At 40.0% G+C, this 18300-nt stretch overlaps 1 protein-coding gene across 2 annotated transcripts in view; it reads right to left on the bottom strand.

Annotated features, from left to right (window-relative positions):
- ITGB6 (integrin subunit beta 6) overlaps positions 1 to 18300 on the bottom strand; it is a 128559-nt gene that overhangs the window by 23310 nt on the left and 86949 nt on the right. For both annotated transcript variants that reach the window (XM_081051693.1, XM_081051692.1), the window contains 3 exons: positions 9469 to 9558; positions 1813 to 1947; positions 1179 to 1596 (listed from right to left, as the gene is read on the bottom strand). In XM_081051693.1, coding sequence (XP_080907819.1) covers positions 1179 to 1596; positions 1813 to 1947; positions 9469 to 9558 — 643 coding nt within the window. The remainder of the gene's footprint in view (positions 1 to 1178; positions 1597 to 1812; positions 1948 to 9468; positions 9559 to 18300) is intronic.

An 18300-nucleotide genomic window follows, 5' to 3' on the forward strand; every position in this document is an offset into this window, starting at 1 on the left:
TAACCAAAGAAAAGGCATTTCCATCTGTTACCTACTTACTTTTACGGAAATAATAATAGATATGCAAGTTCATTGGGCAGAGATCTCACTTTAGACAAATGTGAGAGCCGGATAAAAACACAAGAGAACCTCTGATATATACAAGAAGTATTGAAAGACTGGTCCTTAACGGCTGTTGGATTTAGACGTGTGGAGGGGACGACAGTGGGACAGTGGTATTTCAGGTGACAGGATCACAAGAGAGAAAGCTCAGTGCTAGAAAGGGTGTAGAATGAATACAAGGGGGCTCAGACCAAGCCAACATGTCAATTGTCCTGGGAGACATCAGACAACAAAGACCCTGCAGTATGAAGAGAGGAACTGAGACCTCTAGGAAACATTCCTGGAAACTTTTAAGCAGGGGCCCGATCTACTGAAAATAGACCTGCAAGGAAATTGTCTGGAAGTCAGGTGCAGAACAAACTAGTGGAGGAAATAGGAAGACTTGAGTCAAGAAAGCTGGGATCCTGTTGCTTTCACCCTGGCCTGAGGCCTGTGGATCAGGAACTGGGGTGGTTGATATGTGTGATGACGTAGATTGAAGGGAGGAAGACTAGACATGAGGCATATAGGTTATGGCAGAGGGGGAAATAAAGGTAAAGTTTTTCAGGAGGAAGAATGTCAAGAAAGGTGGACGGGAGAACTTTTTGTTTGGGGGGAAGCTAGTGTTATTATTCAGACTTTATCTGTTTCTCTTTCTTTTACAAAGTCAAAGTCTGTTGACATTGTTCTTAGTAATATTTTTTTGGATATATCTCCTCGGGCAAGGGAAACAAAAAAAAAATAAACAAATGGGACTACATCAAACTAATAAGTTTTTGCACAGCAAAGAGAACCATCAACAACCTACCAAATGGGAGAAGATATTTTCCAATGATCTATCTGATAATGGGTTAAGATCCAAAATATATAAAGAAGTTATACAACTTAACACCAAAAAAATAAAACAATCTAATTAAAAAATGGGCCGAGGACCCAAATAGACATTTCTTAGGTCTACAGATAATGCACTTAATTGATCAGCAAATATTTATTGAGCACCTACTATGCCCAGGCAACTGTGGAAGGTGCCAAAGATGCACAGCCCATTCTTAATACTTACACAGCCACAGAGGAAGGTGGATTTAGACATAGCCTACCTCCGCAGAGCAGTCCTTTGTGTCTCACGCAGGAGAAATTGTCACACTGGCAGTAAGGCCCATAAATGTTTCCGTAGGGAGACAAATGGCAGATGCACTGCCCACAATAACAATCGCCTCTTCCACTGCACGAAGGGTGATCTGGGGTCTCCTTGCAGGAATCTGTGCTCAGCATGTCCTCTCCGCACTCGCAGCGAGGACCCATGTGGCCAGGGTTGCAGGCACACACCCCACACTGGAAGGAGCCATTCCCATTGTGGCATTTGGAGCTGTTCACGTCCACTTCTTTCTGACAGTCACAGTTGCATTCCGGAGTGACAAGTATTTCTAGGGTGTCCCCCAGCCCCACAGGCTTTATGATTATGTGCCTGCTTCTTCTCTCACAGTTTGATATACTCACAGTCACATTGAATGAAGCCTGGAAAAGAAAATACTGATTATCTTCTTTTATCCACCAAAATGCATGGGAGGAAGCAAAGCCACATGGGGATCAGCTTTGACAGAAGCATTTATTAGGACATCTTTGAAAATAGCTTTTGAAATTCTTGAAAGGACAAGTCCAGCTTCAGTGCATTAAGGTAACTTCTGACTTCTCTGAATATTTTTTCAGACCATCTATTGGCCATCTACTTACCGTGTCTCCCACCTTCATGTGAGAGCATTTCTTTTGGTGTGGGAAGAGGGTTCCATTGTTACAGATGGCTGTGAAGGACAGGTTAAGTCTTTCGGTGTCTCCTAATACTTCCAGTTCCACCTCAGACCGTAGTTCCTTTAGTTAAGACATAAAGAGTTAAATGAAGTCGCAACCAAAAAATACAGCCAGAAGGAGAATCTGAGGATCATGTTCATGAAACTACAAATGAATAAAATTAAATTTCTTTTTCTAAAAAAAATTTACCATATCAGCAATCAAGTAAGCAAGACACACACACACACACACACACACGCACATGCACACGCGTGTGCGCGCACACACACACACACAGTTGTATTTTATCAAATCTAAGACGTCATTAATTATAAGATACACTATTATTTTATGAAAAACTATGACAAAACACCTCAAGATCATTCTGCACAACATATGAATCAATGCCATTAGTCTATCATTGCTTTGAAAATAATTTTATCCATTTTGAGGGAATCGGTAAATTCTCTAGCACTGAGTTGCACTGCTTGTCCTATAAAAGGAAATTCTTTTGCTTGTATTAAGTAACAAAATGTAACAACAGTTTCCTTTTCTTATAAGTATAATCATTTCTCAGATCCCATAAAACAGCTGGTTGTTGCTTTGCAAGGAATACGAAATTGCAGTCATTCCTCCAACAATGAATATTTGATTCACTGATATCAAATTTATACCCTGCTGCCCTGTTTTTGTACATTTCAGCATATACAATAACTTTTCTTTTTAGTATCCAATCCTAGTGCACACTTTTAAAGGTATTTTAAAATGGCAATTATACTCAACACTTATAGTACGAACAATGCACTTAACAAATTGAAGTGACACCACACACTTGTATAGCCAAGGCCAAGTCCACACATGTGCGGGCAATGAGAACTACACTGTGACTTCCGCCTGGCTGACAGCATTTGTAAGACACCATTTATTATAAAACGTGTCCCAATTTTAGAGGTATTAAAATATGGGAGAAACTGTGCCTTGAAATCAATATTGGAATTTATTGAGTACCTATTATACATTTAGTGTAGCTTCAAGTCTGGGGGAATGAGTATAAGACGGGATTTCTGCCCTCAAGACAATTATCATCTTACTGAAAAAAACAAGATGGAACCAAATGAAGCAGTTATACAATGTCGGTAAATGTACCAATATGATTTTTTTTTTTAAATGTATAATACAAATGAGGGTTTGGGACAGTTCAGAATAGAAGGTGGTCAGTGAAGGCTGAAGTATTGGAAGACGGGTTCTTAACGGCTGTTGGATTTAGACGTGTGGAGGGGACGACAGTGGGACAGTGGTATTTCAGGTGACAGGATCACAAGAGAGAAAGCTCAGTGCTAGAAAGGGTGTAGAATGAATACAAGGGGGCTCAGACCAAGCCAACATGTCAATTGTCCTGGGAGACATCAGACAACAAAGACCCTGCAGTATGAAGAGAGGAACTGAGACCTCTAGGAAACATTCCTGGAAACTTTTAAGCAGGGGCCCGATCTACTGAAAATAGACCTGCAAGGAAATTGTCTGGAAGTCAGGTGCAGAACAAACTAGTGGAGGAAATAGGAAGACTTGAGTCAAGAAAGCTGGGATCCTGTTGCTTTCACCCTGGCCTGAGGCCTGTGGATCAGGAACTGGGGTGGTTGATATGTGTGATGACGTAGATTGAAGGGAGGAAGACTAGACATGAGGCATATAGGTTGTGGCAGAGGGGGAAATAAAGGTAAAGTTTTTCAGGAGGAAGAATGTCAAGAAAGGTGGACGGGAGAACTTTTTGTTTGGGGGGAAGCTAGTGTTATTATTCAGACTTTATCTGTTTCTCTTTCTTTTACAAAGTCAAAGTCTGTTGACATTGTTCTTAGTAATATTTTTTTTGGATATATCTCCTCGGGCAAGGGATACAAAAGAAAAAATAAACAAATGGGACTACATCAAACTAATAAGTTTTTGCACAGCAAAGAGAACCATCAACAACCTACCAAATGGGAGAAGATATTTTCCAATGACCTATCTGATAATGGGTTAAGATCTAAACTATGTAAAGAACTCATACAACTTAACACCAAAAATAAAACAACACAATTAAAAAATGGGCAGAGGACCTGAATAGACATTTCTTCAAAGATGACATACAGATGGCCAATAGACATATGAAAAAATGCTCAATATCTCTAATCATCAGAGAAATGCAACTTAAAACCACAATGAGATATCACCTCACTCCTGTCAGACTGGCTATCATCAATAAATCAACAAACAAATGTTGGCAAGGATGTGGAGAAAAGGAAACCCTTGCGCACTGTTGGTGGGATTGCAAATTGGTGCAGCCACGATGGAAAACAATATGGCAGTTCCTAAAAAAATTAAAAATAGAACTACCTTATGACCCAGCAATTCCACTTCTGGGTATTTACCCCCAAGAAATCCCAAACACTAATTCAAAAAGATATGCATCCTTATGTTCATTGCAGGTTTATTTTCAATAGCCAAGATATGGAAGTAAGCTAAATGACCATCAATAAACGATTGTATAAAGAAGTGGTATATATGTACAAGGGAATATTACTCGACCATAAGAAAGAATGAAATCTTACTATGGATGGACCTAAAGGATGTTATGTTAAATGAAATAAGTCAGACAGAGGAAGACAAATATCATTTGATATGATTTCACGTATATGTGGAATCTAAAAAACAAAAGGAACAAAACAGAAACAGTTTCCTAGATACAGGGAACTAAGTGATGGTTGCCAGATGGGAGGGGGATTGGTGGACTGGGTAAAAAAGGTGACAGGATTATAAGTACAAATTGACAGTTACAAAATAGTCATGGGGATGTAAAGTACAGCGTAGAGAATATAATCAATAAGATTGTAATAACAAAATCAGATGGGTACTAGACTTATTGGGGGAACACTTGTAAGTTATACAAATGTCTAACCACTAAGTTGTACACCTGAAACTAATATAACATTGAATTATATGTAATAATTACATAACATTATTATGACTGTCAACAGTCATTGAAAAATTGAAAAAAAAAGTCTGTATTTGGGGGACAAAACCAAATTATTTAAAAAAACAGAATATACATAAATTATAAAATACTATGAATTAAGTTATACTTCAGCTCATCTAAAGAGATTTGAGTTCTTATACTAATTTCATTGTGGGGATTTTAAAAGCATATTCAGCTTCAAATTTCCGTTAAGTACAATTTTGCTAACTGCATAGTAAGATGACCTTATCTTCCTCCAAATTCTAAGTTGCTGACTGGGAATTCTAACTTAGTTTTCTTTCCTGCTTTTGCATTTTCCCCATATTGTCACTCCTTCAGTAGATGGACACAGGCTAACTTTTCAGACTATGGTCTTCATCAGAGATTGAAATGTCATTTCTCAGTCCTATAAATTATTCTCATCATGTCTTAAGATTTTGAATTCTGCCAATTAAGCATTAAAATTTATTCTTTAAATCTGTTTCATTTCAGCTAGTTGCATTATAAGTTTATTCATTCAGAAAATATTTATTGAGTGCCCAGTATGTATCAGACACTATTTTAGGTGCTAGGGAAAAAAATACAAAAAACCCCACTAAAATAGTTGACCTTTTGTAGTTTATATTCCAGTATGGGAAGACAAAAAAGAAACAATACAATAAATAAGAAAATTACATAACACACTAGAAGATGATACATGCTAGGGGAACAAATTAGAGTGGGATAATGAACATTAAGAGAGTGTATATAGAGATTGAAGGGGCCAATTTTTAAAAAGTAGAGTAGAATTCATTAAGAAGGTGACATTTCAAGGAAGGGAGGAGAAATTAGCTATTCAGATATCTGTAAAAAGCGTGTTCCAGGAAGAGGGTACAGTCAAAGCAAAAACCCTAAGACAGGAGCATGTCTAGTTTGCTCTAGGAATGGAACAGCGAGGAAGCCAGGGTTGCTGTGCTGGAACAGACAGAGTCCAACGAGAGCAATAGGAGGTACGTCAGAGAGGTAACAGGGTGAAGGGGACCAGATCTGGTAGGGTCCTAGCAAGCCGGTATAAAGAATTCAGCTTTTACTCTACATAAGAGGAGCAAACAATTAGGGTTATCTATGGAAGAGTGATAGGAACTGATTTAATATTTTAAAAATAAAATTCTAACTGTTTGGTTGAAAACAGAATGCAGGAAACCAAAGGCAGAAATGAGAAGTAGCATTTAGGAGCATTCAGGTGAATGAAGATGGTGCATTTGACCAGGATGAGGGCAGTGATTGGATCAAATTGTAAATAATTTTGAAGATAGAGCCAATGAGATTTTCTGTTAGATGACATCTGCAATGTAAGAGAAAAGGGGAGGGTATGGTTAAGGATCGTTTCAAGATTTTTGGCCATAGCAAGTGGACGGATGGAATTACTATCAGTTGAGAAGGAGAAAACTGTTAGTGCACTATGTTTGGGAGAGTCCAGGTTACTCTTCTGAATTGTCAACTAACATATCAGCCGACTCCTGAACATCTCTCCTTGGATATATGCTACAGAAATACAGCCTGTTGCTGGAACTTGCGTTAAGTCCATGATCACGAATTTCAAGTGGGAACAGTTAGCATGATTGTATGTTTTTCCCATTCCCATTCAGCTGTGCAGAGTGAGTGGACAGTTGGATTTAACCAGGACCGTGGTTGGCCAAGCAACCTGAAAGGAGCAACAAGGGGTTGGGAATTTGAAGGTGTGTCGAAGGAGTGGTCATAATGATTAAATTGTAAGGTAGTATTCCTGGCAAGAGAGGACATCAAGGGGATGAGGAACTGTAAAGAGACGGTGGGGGCTCAATTCATTGAAAGTCCTGATGTGCTGAAAAAAACATTAGGGGTACTAGCAGGAGGGAGCTGGAAAGATTGGAAGTGGTGAGCAGGGAATGGGTTGCGTGTAGTTGAGATTATGGAAGAGTGCACCGGCAATGACGAGGTTTAAGCTACGAGAAGAGAGTGAAGACATGAAAAGGTAATTAAGTGGGAAGAGGACAAGATCATTTTAGGACCAGAGTTCAAGAAATTAAGAGGCCAGGGTATGGGTAAGCTTTTATACACACACACACACACACACAGACACAGACACACACACACACACACACTCTTAGACTGAAATCGTCAAGAATTAAGAAAGGATTGTGTTGAAAACAGTGGCACGGTGAGTCAGGAGCTAACTGAGAAATGAGGGATATGACCTGAAAGTCTGTAGATGACAGCAGTTAGGCATAGTGGGTGACATAACCTAACCAAAATGAAGGAAATCTCAGCACTGAAATTCATATAATTGAAATATCATATTGCAAATTTCACCAGGTATATTTTAATATGAATTTCCCAAAGGAAGAACATAAATGTTTATTTGTATATTTTAACAAATCCTGCATTCATTTATTGAGCATCTACTATGAACCAGGCAGAACAAAACAAACCAATTCACTTCCCTTCTGAAACTTAAATGCCAGAAGAGGGAGTTTACCTTGGGAGCATTCATATTTCAGTAATTTTTATTATGCGGTTAGAGAGGGAAGGAAATTAGCGAATGATGGTCAAATAATACACATCTGGTATTTAAGGGTTTTTTTTATGTCAATATGGCACTGCAAAAATTCATAGTAACTAATTATAAACACAAACTGCCTCTGCCCCACTAGAAGTCAGAAGTGTTTTCTCTCAATATATTCTTTCCTGCCCTTTTTCTTTAGGGACTAGAAAGAAAGCCAGTCTATGAATCCCCATATCTTAAAGTCCTTTTAGAATACATTTAGAAATAACAGAATAGAAAAATAATTTGAGCAAGTGCCAAGAGCTGTTGCATACTCCACCCAATGAATCATAAAATTTCAATTATAACTCCAGAGCAAGATTATTTGGTATAAGAATAATAGACACGTCTTCGTATTTTTGAGATGACAAAATACAGACATGAGATTCACTTCAAGTGTGCGATGCCTTGATTTCAACTACCCTGTACGTTATGTGAGTGATTTGGGGCCAAAAAGTGAGATATAGCCTCCAACAGAGCAAACGTGGAAAACGACCAGGCCGCTCAGACAGAAGGGGGAAATATTTTTAACAATTCTTTGTTTTCTGATTTGCTTAATTCCTTTGAAGATGTTAGTGGCGATCACTTTTGAGCGTGCTGGGTTAAAGAAAACTGAGTGTGTTCTCCTTGGGTGAAGGATTGCTATGTGATCTTATTTGATTCTACACATCAAAACTTTTAATTACTACAAACGGGGGAGAAAGGTTTTTTAGTATTTTGTTGACAAGCTTTCCTGTCTGGAAGAATTTCAAGCATGAGCTAATGTGGTGGTTAAGTTCTGATGTGAGCTAAGAAAAGTGAAGTTTCTGAGGATCTGAGTTAAAAACAAACAAACAAAAAAAAAACACGTCCTATAATTTTAATGGACATGTACGTATTTTATTCTCTGAGGAAATGTATTTGAGAAGGAATACTTTGCTTTTCCCACTTAAGGTGAGTTTCAAAATTTGTGGGGCAATATCAAAATTATTGGGGAGTTTTAAAAAAAATATGTAGCTCTTCCTTCCCTTCATGTTTTTCTAAGATGTCTGTGAGAGAAATCTGGACACACCTATTTTTAAAAAGCTTACCAGATGATTCTGAAATATCATTTAGTTAAGGAACACTGGTTCACTACACAATAAGTGTTGGCATAGAGTACATCTGGGATTTAGTTGTAATTTTAAAACATCAAAAATTAGAATTTTATTCATTTGTTATTATGTAACTTCTGTTTAGAGCAAATATTAGAGCTTTAGTGCTTTATGAAATTTTATTTTTTATTCATGCCCTAATTTAGAGCTGCATCAGGGTCTGTGTGTGTGTGTGTGTGTGTGTGTATGTGTGTGTGTGTACGTGTTTTCTTTGTTAAGTAAAGGCAAGAAAGGAGGATAATATTTAGAAACCAAAATAATAAAGAGTTGGCATCTGACCATCCACCATTGATGAACTGAGTCATGAAATGGGCACAAAGAAGAAGAATATAGTGACCCTGTAGGTATAGATCTCATTTTAAGGGAGGAATTCTGTTCTCCAGTACTAATTTATAAAACCAAGGCAAAAAAAAAAGAAAAGTATAAAACCAATGGAAAATTTCCCTGGTCCCCAAATGCAGAGAATCTACAAAGTGGTGTTTCTCGTGTGCTTTGTGTTTTTTCACTTGAGTTATGATAGTCTCATTAAGCCTGTGGAGGTGACAACTTAAACTTCATTTTATTTTTATTTTTTTAAGCAGAGAAGAGGGGAGCTTAATTGTATGACTCATCGCTCCTTTTCAGTAGAATTAAAATTTTGCAGGTGACAGCACGGCTGTTAGTTATTATTACAAAAACAACCTCAATTTTATGATCAGGTGTCTGATTTCCTACCTTTGGCCTCACCTCTCAGGAAGAGTATCTGCAAATAAAGTAAACAAAATTTATATTTTGGCTGCATTAATGCAGAGATTTTCTCTGGATAAGCACTTTCTCTACCAACAAATGAAAGTGCAATTAACTGCCTAAAATACATCTTAGTGTTTGAATACCAAAGAAATACAAAAAGAGATGCCAACTGTAAAATATCATACTTCATATGCCGAGATGATCAGCTGGAGAATGTTTCCAGAGTCTTTCTGAAGTAGCCCTACTGTAGCTCCAGGAATGAGTTTTGCATAATTCTGTAAACAAAAAAGAATAAGTCAACCTTTGCTCACTGTAATTGAGAAATGCTAAGTGTGGGGTTGGGCCTGTGGGTTGAGATCGCCTTTATTTAACTGGCTGTGGTAAATAAGCTCCTGATAAGAAACAGGCGTTTCTCCTGAGACTGTAGCCCTGCCTTGTGCTGCTTCCTGTGCTCAACTGGGAAATGGGACTGGCCAGAGCTGCCACTGGGGAAATCTAGTGTCAGGGATTGCTTAGTCTGGGGCTGTGATTTTATATCACAACGGGAGTCAAGCCTCAAATAATAACTTATATAACATCTTCTATTCATGGAGCATCCTTGGTCCAAAAATGAGCATACTACCAGGAATTATCTTCCCTTTTTTTGTAACGCTGTGGAAACCAAAGTTTGGGCCCCTCACCGCCATCAGGTCACTTTGTCAGTCATTCAGTCCAGGGGTCTTAACTATCCATCACTTGATGGAAAAAGTTGTTTAGGTGCTTGCTGTTAACTTCCTCTCTCCTAGTGGTAATGAGTGTTCTTTTAGAGGCGTGAGAACAGCGCTAGGATTAGCTGGAATTGCCCCGCCCTCAACACCACTGAGTGAGTCAGAACCTAGCTCTAAACTGTCTGCATTCTCCACCTACATGGCTTCTCCCGAGATGTTGTTCCCACCTGAGGAGATGAGTTCATCTACATTCCAGGTATCCAGCATGGGCAGGCAATGAGGCTTTGTGAAGAAGGGAATTTTCCAGATAGCTCAAAATTACCACGCCTTTAACTTTTATGTTTTAAAAACTATTTTCAAACAAAAAGTTTGCCACAGTGTACAGTACACATCCTCATATTCTTAACGAGTCCCAAGCATACGTTGACTTTTTTTCTTGAAGAAATAGAGTCATACTTACCAGTATTAACTATAGCTTTATAATCATCAAAGGCCTTTAAAAATCTGTGGATAGATCACACCCATACCAAGTGGGCCCCAACTGCTATGCTTTTGCTTCTTTTATTTGTTTTTAAATAGTTCCTGTCTTTTCCTTGTTTAGCTGTAAGGTATCACTCCCCTACGAATTTTCTCATTTATTCATTTACTGTTTCATCAACAACATCTATTAAGTAGGCTTACTATGCTATGCGACATCAAGAAGAGACAATCACTCTTTTTGTCAGCGGTGATCTTCTAAGTAGCTGTGTGTTGTGAAATCAGATGAATGAATTTATTAAAATTGTACACAGAAAAGAGAAATAAGCTTTGAGTGAAGGATTTAGGGCATCTCCTCTAGTTCAAACATAATGATATTTGATCTTATTCCACAGAAGATGTAAGTAGCTTAGGAAATGCATAAAACTAAATTAGAATTAATAATTCTCATTAATTATAATTGCGCTAAGTAAATAAATCAGGACAAGGGGAACCAAGGAGAAGGACCAGATGAAGCCAGGGTGATGTTAGAATACCAATATGTTCTAGAAGGTCCTGGGCACTTGCTAGAGGTGGGTACCTGGGTTGAGTCCCAGCTTCCTACACCTCTTGTATTAAAAAGATGGGCTTTGATTTTCATTTGTGGGTTTTGTAATGTTCCACTTATTTCAGTGTTCACGATTGAGTTTCAACTTGAAGTTGATGGAAATCTGAATTAGAAGTGTCAGTTGTCACTCTGCCTTGAGGCTGTGTTTTATTATTGAAGGGGCTGTGGGCAGAAATCCAGGTAACTCCACGCCTTACATCACTGCCTGGTGAAGGTGGGCCCCACTCTGTTTCCCTGAGTCAGGCAGAACTTGTCAAATATGAGGAAGGCACCAGTTCATAGACTTACCTTTCCAAATAAACACATGTCAAAAGGGCTGAGAAGCGAAGCGTGGGACCTGTGGTTAACACCAAATACCTAAATAGGAACTCGAATTTCACTCCAGTGGAGCTGGAATGTGTGTAAATTTGACTGGTCCCAGAAGAGAAGACAGAGGGAAACTTTAGAATTTGACATGGAAAGGTTTAGAGCCTTTGAAAAAGGAATGTCAAGGCTCTTACCTTTGCATGAAACTGCTGTCCTTGAAAATGTCCTGATATCCCCGAGGCTGAGGTGTAATGGGTATTTTCCACAAGCACTAGTTCAAATGGCCTCCAGATTTTGGGTTAATTCTTGGTTAACAAAGCCAAATCCATCTACTTCCTGAAACATAATTATGATCCTGCATGTGGTGTGACATTTGGCATTTGGCTATTAGAACAAGTAGTTTAGCATTAATCGTACTTGCTGATGGCCACCAGAGCGAGGGTAGAAAGGAGCTGGCAGCCAGCAGCAGCACCCAGTGATAACACTGACAATTGTGTAGAGGAAAACTATTAATTAATTTCTGGATGCTGAGTTTCCGCCACACACACACACCAAGCATTACAAATAACTAACTAGAAACATGGACAATTTGGCTTCCTGATTTAATACTGTAAAAAATTATGCTTTAAATCTTGTAGTGTTACGATTACTGTAAATATCATATGTCAAATGCCTTTCTTTCATTAAAGCCCTAAAGTGCTATTGTAAACTGTCCTGATTAAACATGTTTAATGTTAGAAAAAGGATGCTTTTGCATGTCTGGATGTGATAAATTATAGCATGGTAGCTATAAAAGATGACTCTTGGATATTAGAAATGGTGAACTCTGGAAACAAGATGTTGCATGAGCAGATGAGAAATGCAAACTCCTATGCTTGGGCATGAATTTCTTGGGCTTGAATCCCCTGTTATCTGTCCATAGATTACCCTAATTATGGATTTTCTTGCCTCCTCCCTACCATGCCACCCAGTGGTTCCTGAGGTTGCTTTTCTCACTCATGTTTGCAAGGATGGATTTTTCTGATTGCCTTGGTTTTTTTAATTTCCTTTGTCAAAGTCCTATTTATTTGTTCACTCTGCCTCCATCTCAAAAAAGAATTTCTCATTTGTCCAAAAGTCTGCATTTACTCCCTAGAAATCTCCTGCTTGTCAAGGATAGAGGATAAAAAATGGACAGGGGGTCATTCAGCGGGCAGGCATCAAAGGATACAGAGGAAAGTGACTGAATTCACACCTGCGCACTCCGAGCTCCTCTCAGAGACTGTATCTGTTCCGTGCCTGTTGCTGTCTGGCTGCCAGCACCAGCTGTCAGTTGTGCACACCTGCTTGGCTGAGGGTAGAGAGCCATGCAGACACACACCTGCTGCCCTCGCTAGCCATGGACAGGCTGTTGGTTGGCTTTCTCATCCAAAACGCTCAGGCTGAGGACCTTGGCAGACTCTTGATTGCTTTTGGTGCTGTCTTGGTGTTCTCACCTGGAGAGGCGACAGCTCCTCACCGTGACCTTCCTTTCTGCTTTAACTGCACTTCCTGTTGGGTTAACTCTCATCTTCAGGATCAGAGCCTGGCTGTGTTCTGGGATACAGTTTAGTATTTACTGTATCCTTGCTGGGCATCTTGATTGGGCTCCTGCCTTGGATGGTGACTCTACTGGACCCTTATGTCCTCCTCTTGTGACATTTCTGCTGTTGTCTCAAACACTCCTCACCACCTGAGACTCATTAGCCACCGTTTTGCACAGACCACCTACTCACAGCCCTCAGCAGACGGTGGGAAACAGAAGTCTGGTGTAGGAAATTTCTGTAAGTGCCGGGATCGGGGTCTCGCAAAACCAAAGAATGGAAGCAAGGACCAGGGAGAGGCGAGGAGTTGCAAAAGAGGATAGTTTATTAAAAGTAAAGAGTCACAGCTCTTGAGCAAGAGGGGGTCCCAACTGGGGTGCCCTGTTTCTAAGGCAAAAGGCTCTCATTCTGATATCTCCTCTTGCCTGCAGATGGTGGGAAACAGAAGTCCATTTGCCATATATCTGCTAGCAACATTTTAATAAAGAATTTGTAAAACCAAATATTTAGAGCAACCTGCTGCTTCTTTTTAGGCTCTGTGCCTGCTTAACTTTTTCTGTGAAGCCTCATTAATATCGAGGGATTTTATGCTCAGCACTATTTATTTTCAATGTGGTATTATTAACCAACGTTAGTGTTTCTGGTCTTAAACTATACTTACTAAATGGATTTTGGTATTTTGGTAAAATACATTTACTAAAAGTTTGGCTTGTATTGATTGAAAACCTATGCTGTTTTATAATCTGTTCACAAATATTCCTCTAATCTCTCAGAGTATATTTTTTGTCATTATCTCGAATCTCTTCAGTGAGTGGCTCTTGTCTTGTTTATGCTCTCTCTCTCTCTCTCTCTCTCTCTCTCTCTCTCTCTCTCTCTCTCTCTCTCTCTCTCTGTCTCGCTCTCGCTCTCCCCGCCCCTCTAACTTTAAAGGTAGTATAACACACATGTACAGTGTTATAAGTAATAAGTATGCAGTCCAATGAACAATTAAATAGTAAACAAGCAAATGTCACTGCCACCAAGGTCAAGAAATAGAACATGATCAGCACCCTGGCTCCTCCCTGCTCTCAGGGTCACTGCCTCCCAATCACTTTCCTCCCCCTAAAAGCCTCACCACTATTTTAACTTTTTATCACTATGGAAGTCAGAGGGGATATCTTTGTTGCTTTAGGGGAAACAAAAATGTGTTAAGTAGGACACCAATAGCACTCCCTATAAAGGAAAAAAATGATAAATAGGACTTAAAATTAAGAATTTGTTCTGAAAAGATGCCTTTAAGAGAGTGAGAAGGAGACATTTGAGTGGGAGAAAATATATGTAATATATGCATTTGATTCGGCGCCAGAATATCTAACCAACTTCTACATATCAACAAAGAAAAGATATCTTCATAGAAATAGATATGCCAGTGGCAAAAGAGTATGTGGGAAGTGTTCAACAGTATTAATCATTGGAAAAATATAAATTAAAACCACAGAAAGATGGCAGTATGAATCTTCTAGAATGGCCAAAATTTTAAAAAATGATGGTGCTCTCACACACTTCCAGCGGGAGTCCAAATTGGGACAACTTCTTTGGAAACTGGCAGTAGATACTAAGGCTGAAAATGAGTGCACCTTATGACCTAGCAGTTCCACTCCTAGGTGTACCTACACTACACAACTCTGCTGAGACAAACAAATGCAAAGAGAGACATTTATTCTTCTTGTTGTCAAGAGGAGGCTTCTAGGTAATCAAGATGTCACCTAAATCTGAGAAAGTGCAGGTAATTCTAAAAGGGTCTCTGATCTCTCACATATCTGGCCACAAAGGGTAATCAGTTCCTACCTGGTTTCTTTCTGCATGGGGATGGACCCAGGGGAGGTGTACACAGGAGAACCTCCTCAGTGCTCACAGCATAGCCTGCCTTCTTCTGAATCTCTCTTTCCTCAGGAGCAGGTTCCAGGACCAAGTCCTCATGAGCTGCAGTTACCAGTTCAGGAGGCTTTACAACAAGATGGAGAGGACCTCACTAGCTTCTTGACAGCCCCAAGCACTTCCTGCCCCAAGCTCCTGGAGCATATCTTGTCATGGGGATTCTGGGACAGCCTTGGGAAAGTGGCAGGAATGCCCAGGGAGGGGAATCACATTGCCCTTTACCTCCTTGGTTCCACATAGCTCATTGTTCTGGTGCAATGAGCCCACATCCCACCTGGGCTAAAGGTGCCCAGAACTCTCCTCCTACCATCATCTGTGAAAGAATAACTTGTAGAGCTAACAGTTGTAATTGGCAGTGTCATTTCTTTCATTCTTCAGAGAAGCTCTATTATTTAGGTACCATTATTATCCTTGTTCTACTGCCAAGATACTGAGGCCCAGATAGTTTAGTTAATTTGCCTGAGGTCACCCAGCCAGGAAGTAGTAGAGCTGGACCCATCTGCTATGCTCTGCCCTAGAGTCAGATCTTTTAACCAGGCCAGTGACTGAAGGATCCCTGGCAATGGCTGTCCTGGTCTAGTGATGTCATAGGTGAGCCTGAGAGAGGTTAAAGAGTAAGCCTAAGTCAACTGGATGTGTTCGTTTCCTAGGGCTGCTGTACCACAAACTGGGTGGCTTAAAACAGAAATTGTGTTTTCCTAAAAATAAGACCTAGCCGGACCATCAGCTCTAATACATCTTTTGGAACAAAAATTAATATAAGACCTGGTATTATATTATATTATATTATATTATATTATGTTATATTATATTATATTACATTATATTATACTATACTATACTATACTATATTATATTATATTACATTACATTACACTATACTATACTATACTATATTATATTATATTATATTATATTACATTGTATTGTATTATATTATATTATATTAGACCCGGTATTATATTATATTATATCATATCATATCATATCATATCACATCACATCACATCACATCACATTACATTATATTATATTATAGACCTGGTCTTACACTATAGTAAAATAAGACAAGGTCTTATATTAATTTTTGCTCTAAAAGACGCATTAGAGGTGATGGTCCGGCTAGGTCTTATTTTTGGGGAAACGCGGAATTTATTGTCTCATAGTTCAAGTCTAAAGTGTCAACGGAGCTGTGCTCCCTCTGAAACCTGAAGGGGAGACTCTGTCCTTGCCTCTGCCTAACTTCTGGTGGTCATTGGCAAATCTTGGTTTGAATATGAATCACTCTAATCTCTGCCTCAATCATCACATGGTGTTCTCCCTCCTGTCTCTGTCTCATGTCTTTTCTCAGAAGGATACCAGTCATACTGGATTAAGGATCTTCCCTGCTCAGGTATGACCTTGCCTTAACTAGTGACATCTGCAAAGCCCTATTTCTAAGTAAGATCACATTCTGAGGTACTAGGCATTAGGATGTTAAAGTGTCTTTCAGGGGATACACTTCAATCCACAACATTCTGCCAGGGTTCTTTTGATTTCTTTAATCTTTAAATTCTTAGTTTTAGCTGAAGAAGTCAGTTCCTTGTTCAGTCACAGAGCTAATAAGTGATTGTGGGGACAGAGCCAGGAGTGCAATTTCCAGGCTCTTGGCCTCACGCTAAAGGGTGCTGGCTCGGGTAATAAATGGCCATCAACTGTGATTGGATGGCCATCAACTGTGGCTAGTTGGCCGTCAGCTGTAACCAGTGAGCCATGGGCCACTAATATAATTGCTGTGGCTACGCTAACCGCAAATGGGGGCTAGCAAGAAGATGGTGGCTGGCAAGTGCGGTTGCAGTTAGCATAGTGGATTGCAGTTAGCATAGTGGATTACAGTTAGCAAGGAGTTTGTTGGCAGGCAGAAAAGCGGACAGCAGGTCACACGTTGTGTGAATCCAGCCTCCAGTAAGATTATAGTGGTATGACTCCCCTACCTATGGCTCCATGGGTGTTCCTTTTTTGCTTAGCCACATCCTGCATTCTTGTGTGGGGAACGGGATCAGAGACCTCGCAGGCCGCTCTGCAGGACAGTGGTAGAAGGTCTTGACTCCAAAGCCAGTGCTCTCTCTGCTCCACCGGCAGAGCCAGTAATTGGTGCAAATGCAAATGCAAACAGCCATAGAGGGTGAGTCTCATTAGAAAGCTAAAATAATAATGCCTTATATTTACCTGTGGGGGCTTAGAGACTATAGGACACTTTCTTCCCTGAAGCAAAAAGAAAGGAAGAAAAAAGCTTGTGGTTGTAATCACTTTCAAACTGAAAGGCTACATCTTGAAAGAAATGTAGGAAGTAGAAAAACTGTAGAGATAATTTTTTTTTTCCCCATGGGGGACTGTATTGTGCTATTTATCTGGTCAAAGGAAAACAGCTCTTTGCTGGTGAAGCCTTGCTTTTGTCAAGCAGTGTGCTTCCTCCAGAGCTAGGGGCGGGCTGGGTTTGCTGAAACAAGTCCGCCTTCTGAAGGCAATCAGAAGGCTTTCTTCCCTTGAGGTTTTTCATTCTTGTGAGGTTTTATTCCGCGGGCTCTTGCTCTCCTGTTCATTATCGGTAAATGCAGGGTTCCCAGTATTATGCAAAAGTTTACCCCTAGGCTCGAATGTGTTACTAGGACACCCAAGATTCCAAAAAGAATATGTAATTGTTTCTGGCACAAGGTAGCTTGAATGTCTGTCTCTGAGTTGCGTGATATCTGCTTTGCCTTCAGGCTTTCAATTGTCAGCATTCCACCATCAGGCAGGCTGCGATGGGAGTGTGCTAATTAATTAGATCAGGTGCTTGGTCTTGAAGTCTGCACCAGCAATGACTAGTAGTAAGCTCCGGAACTTTTGAGCACTACCAGTCTGCCCCAGAATGTAATTATCTTGTCAGCCAAGAAGCCGTAGCGCACAGCTGAGTGAGTGCTCAGCAGCAGTAACAGAGTGATAAGGAAAGACAAATGGACCCACCCGCGTGTGAGTGTTCTGAGACAAACAAGTACAAAGAGGCGGTGGGGAATGGACTTAGAGAACAAAGAGGCTACATGGAAAATTTGTTACTGACGATACCGATACCGAAGATCATCTCTTAATAAGATTACCCTACCTTTTGAGGGGGAATCGCAGACCTTGGGTGGTGAATGCAAATCCCAAAGCTTTAGAAAGCTCTTCGAAAATGGGAAGCGATGTTGGGTTCATTAGCATGCTTTTTGTGTTTTGCAGTTGCAACAGGCAGGTAATAAAACTGTGAAGGATGGCTAGTAGGAACACAACGAAGGGGAACAGAGAAGAGGAAGCAGGTGTAGGCACGAGAACTGCTAAAGGGTATTGGCCCTCGCTACTTGCTGTGTGATGGGTGGGCCACCAACATCAGCATCATCTGGGGCTAGGGAGAAATGCAGAATCCCAGGGCCCCGTCCAGACCTC

The sequence above is a fragment of the Rhinolophus hipposideros genome (genome assembly GCF_964194185.1).
Source record: "Rhinolophus hipposideros genome assembly, chromosome: 6".
NCBI lineage: Eukaryota > Metazoa > Chordata > Mammalia > Chiroptera > Rhinolophidae > Rhinolophus > Rhinolophus hipposideros.